At 35.0% G+C, this 4,854-nt stretch overlaps 1 protein-coding gene across 1 annotated transcript; it reads right to left on the bottom strand.

Annotated features, from left to right (window-relative positions):
- Positions 1–698: 698 nt before the first annotated feature.
- LOC137811107 (putative receptor-like protein kinase At3g47110) lies at positions 699–4,472 on the bottom strand. The gene is made up of 3 exons (XM_068612695.2): positions 1,667–4,472; positions 1,218–1,583; positions 699–993 (listed from the first exon to the last, which is right to left on the bottom strand). Exons 1-3 carry the CDS (start codon positions 4,344–4,346, stop codon positions 974–976), a joined length of 3,066 nt encoding a protein of 1,021 aa, XP_068468796.1. The 5' UTR covers positions 4,347–4,472; the 3' UTR covers positions 699–973.
- Positions 4,473–4,854: the final 382 nt, after the last annotated feature.

Genomic DNA, 4,854 nt, shown 5'->3' with positions numbered 1-4,854 from the left:
TGAGACACAAAGTGGATGCAAGTTAATTTTCTATTACATTCTATTTTATAACAAATACTCACTAGGATATGCTCAAAATGACTCTAATGCCAATTTAGAAACTATTTATCAATAATAAAAACTAATTTAGAAACCAATCATTCACTGTAAGAAAAATCCATTTTAGCTGTCAAAAAAAAGTGAGAGGTATAAAAAAGAAACCAATAGCAAGAGTAAAGTTTACTCAAGTTGGACAATAAAATAAATGTCAAATATTGTGTTCACAATGAAGACCTAACTTACATTAAAATTTATTAAAATAATAATAATAAGTTAGTGTCTAAAATGAGAACACAAAATATATCAATGAAATAAATTAAGTGAAAGAATAATATTGTGAAATTTAAGTCTAACTCAACCCTATAAAATCAACTCAAGAGGTAAGGTTTGCACTCACTTATATACAATGAAATGTCTTAATCTCTAATGGATGCGAGATCTCCAACATATTATTTCTTGTAGTGATTTTTTTAGTTTCTAAAATAATATCTAATTTAATCATTATAACAACTAATTATTTTTTATCATACAGAAACTTTTCTTTTTTTCCTCTTATATATGGATTTAATGCATCGTGATCTAAAGCTGAAAAAAAAACATGGTTAATTATATCTTCACCTACGGTAAAAGGGTTTATGGGCACTCTGAAACCCGAAAGAAAAATAACCAAATTGGTGGTGAATATGGATAATAGTTTTAAGAGCATTTTGATACTTTTGCATCATAATTTAGAAAATCACAGACATTGAAATAAAAATATGAAACTGCACTAACCAGAAGGAATACTAAATCCATCAGTACATAGTATATGTTACATGAAAAGATGGATTTGATTTATATAGATAGCTAGAAAACTGAGGAAAACTAATAGACAATTTTGCAGCCAAACACATGCACTGCAAACACCTGTTTCCCAAATGTCTGAAGCATTTGATTATTTTGAATCATCCACACCTGAAATTCAAGAATTCCATCACATTTCTAGTACTGGAATTTTAGAAATATAACAAGATGACAGAAAAATAAAATTATACATACGTAAAAATGTGAAATGAAATCCTAGGCTGATCTAAATATTTGTTAAGTTTTATTCTAATGAACTTAAAGATACACATATATGAAATTAAGGAAATCATTTTGTGTCCCATAGTTATGTGAAGAATTGAGTGATCACTCACCAACAAGAAAGACCTCTCTGATTCTGTTAAGCTCCCTAGTGACATGAGCAATATTCATTCTATCTTTTGGTGATTTCATAGAACAAGCAAGTCCAATCCTAAAAAGGGACACTGAGCACATCTCAACATTTGGATCAAGATTCCAATTGTTTCCTTTCAATGGTGGTGATTCATCTGTTGGAATAAGTAGTGGATCCAAAATTTGCAAAAGATTATCAGAAAATGAAGTTAGAACAAAGTTATGAAGATTTTGACCATCTTCAAAGCTTTCATCTGTGGGACTTTTTCCTGTAAGCATTTCCAACATAAGAATCCCAAAGCTGTATATGTCACCGTATGTTGATACTTCAGAAGTCACTCCATACTCTAAAATATATACCAACAACTGTCAATACACAATCTGATAAATAGCAAAAGTTGACACAATGATTCAAAGGATAAGAACATACCTGGAGGAACATAGCCAAGAGTACCCTTTATTCCAATTGTGCTTGTTTGTTTAGAAGTGTTGTCATTGATGGCTGAGAGAAGTTTTGATATGCCAAAATCACTCACATGAGCAACCATCTCATTGTCGAGAAGGACATTACTTGGCTTTAAATCACAATGAATTATTGGTTGCTCACATTCATGATGAAGATAATGTAATGCAGAAGCAACATCGACCATGATATTTAATCTTTGATCAAGGCTCAATTTTCTCGGATCCTCTTCGCTTAGTGTCTTAGGATGCAGCCATTGCTCTAAGCTTCCATTTGTCATGTAGGGAAAAATTAGAGCTTTGAATTCTTGACCTTTGTAATCTATGCTGGAACAACATGTCAAAACCTGAATCAGATTTCGATGTTTGATATTTCTAAGTGCGTTGCATTCTGAAATAAAACTCTTATGAGCTCCCTTTTTCTGAAGGTTTAGGACCTTTATGGCAACAACTTTTTCATCTAACTCCTCAAGAGTTCCCTTGTAAACAGAGCTAAAATTTCCAGACCCTATCAAGTTTGTTGCTAAGAACCCATCAGTTCCATTGTGCAGGCTTTGGTACGAAACTGTAGCCGACTGATCATCATTTGCTGGTGAATCCAAAGATGTTTTCTTACTCCTTTTCCTTGTCCAGTAAATAGTTAGAGTAATTGACAATATGAGAAGAAAAGTAATCACACTAACTATCACTGCTATCAACCTGAACTTGTGGTGTTTTGCAAGTTTCTTACCTTTGACGGGGCACGTTGGTAGATGCAGCTCTGAAGTTCCCCCACAAAGTTTATTGTTTCCCATAACCAATATCGCACTTGCATTTCCAAAGGTTGGTACTTCACCCTCCAATTTGTTAAAGGATACATTGAAATACTGTAAGGAAGAAATGCTTTGTAGAGTATTAGGAATTGATCCAGACAATTGATTTCGTGACAGGTCTAAACGTAGAAGCCCTTTGAGTGATGCCAAAGATGATGGAATGATTCCTTGTAAAGAATTCCCTTGTAAATACAGGTATTCCAACATTATGCATTCTCCCATTGTTGGAGGAATTTCCCCGGACATCTGATTCTCAGACATATCTAGCGAACCAAGATTTTTTAGGCTACCTACTTCTTCAGGTACACTGCCACTCAATGAGTTTAGTGACAAATCCAACAATTTTGTTAGAGATGAAAGCTTAAAAAGGTCCGAGGGTATGGTTCCTGTAAAGTTGTTATGTGAAAGGTCCAAGTACTGTAACCTCTGGCAGTTTCCTATACTTTGAGGAATATTCCCTTCAAACAAATTATATGCTAATTCCAAATGAAACAATTGAGTAAGGTTGCCTATGGTTCTTAACTCTCCTGACAGCTTGTTTGCACCCAAATTTAACTTCTGCAATCTTTGAAACTTCCCAAAAGTTGTTGGGATATTCCCACCAAGGCTGTTGTTTTCCATAGTCAAGAGAGTTAAGTTAACTAAATTTCCTATTGTTGCAGGGATTCTCCCTGATATCTGATTACCTCCAAGATATAATTGACTAAGTTTGGAGGATAAATTTCCCACAGAATCTGGCAAATGACCTCCAAAATTATTGTAGGATATGGAAAACAGTTGCAACCTACTACAGTTAGCCAATGAATCTAGAAAATCGAAATCATTAGTTGAATTGTCACCTAGATGGTTCCAAGACAGAGATAGGACATCAAGATACTGGAAATTTCCCATGCTTGGAATTTGTCCCGTGAGACTGTTTCGACTGGCCTCCAATGCTAAGAAGTAAATAGTTGCATTTGTGATGGAAGGTGGGATTGGACCAGAGATTTGATTGCCACCAATGTAAAGTTCTTGGAGATTGGGGAGTGTGTGGAACATGTTAGGTGGAAGATGGCCAGTTAATTGATTTTCTGTAACTGAAATCATGGTGAGAGATGACATATTGTAAAGACAAGAAGGAAGTGTTCCGGTGAACTTGTTGACACCAAATGCTGCAAATGTCAAGTTTTTGAGCCGGCATATTTCCTGTGGTATATGTCCTTCAAAGTTGTTACTACCGACACCGAGAACAGTGAGGGATGTAAGGTTACCTATGAATGAAGGGATTTCTCCTGTTAACTTGTTAGTAGAAACTCCCAAGCTTTCAAGCTTTGCAAGTGAGCCAACTTCGATTGGTATTTTGCCTGTTAGATTGTTCCTTTGTAAGTATAAGAATCTGAGATGAGTACATCCCGTCAAGTTTGTAGGAATTTCTCCTACCAATAAGTTGTTTGAGACAGATAGTTGTTGCAGACGTGACAACCGTCCCAGTTCCTGTGGTATTTCTCCATGGATGTTGTTGATTGCTAGATTGAAGTTGATCATATAAGAGAGATTTCCTATGTGGGGAGATATGGATCCCCCCAACATATACCTTAACAAGACTAACTGTGTAACTCTTTGAAGCTTGAGATTGCATGTTATTCCAGGCCAGTTACAGAAGTGAGTTGAAGTATTCCAAGAAAGTAAGACTCCATATGGGTCCCTAGTTATAGATTTCTTGAATTGGAGAAGTGCCAAATGATCAGTCTCATTTCCTAATGCAAAGGCTACACTTAGTGAGCTTAATGTAAAGAGAGAAAACAGTTGAACACATATAGATCCAAATCCAAGTAACAGAAGAGAAAAATGCTTCATTTTGATGAGGAATCGAAGGCTGCTAGACTGAAATGTGATCACAGAAGAAACACACGTTGTTCCTTCTGCTATTACAATAAAGATAGAGTCAAGTTGTCAACTCATTCTGAAGAAAATGTCAAGTTTATAACCAACTGCCAATTGCTGATCATTTATATGAAAGGGAAATAAACCCAATAATCTGACACGAAGTTTAATGTGTTAGTCCCATTAGGTGAAGTTTTGTCAATGTTTCATTTATTGCCTTGAATAAAAACTCAGTCCAAAACTTGACTAGAGAGGAAGTGGGAACAAAGAAAAGTTTCAGCATATTAGGAATTACGAAACCAGCATAAAGTCATAATTAAGTGGTTGATGCAGTGAGATTGACTAAACATAAACTAAGATCTGGTGCAGTTTACATCTATATATATGGTTCTGTATTTTGTCATTCTCGGTTGTTTCCTTAAGATGCATTCCAACAAATATTGTTTATCTTTGATCTTTAGTTTGCCATTGATTGTTGTGT

Source organism: Phaseolus vulgaris, chromosome 2 (genome assembly GCF_051622355.1).
Source record: "Phaseolus vulgaris cultivar YP4 chromosome 2, ASM5162235v1, whole genome shotgun sequence".
Classification (NCBI taxonomy): Eukaryota; Viridiplantae; Streptophyta; class Magnoliopsida; order Fabales; family Fabaceae; genus Phaseolus; species Phaseolus vulgaris.
This window is presented reverse-complemented; position numbering and strand designations above follow the sequence as displayed.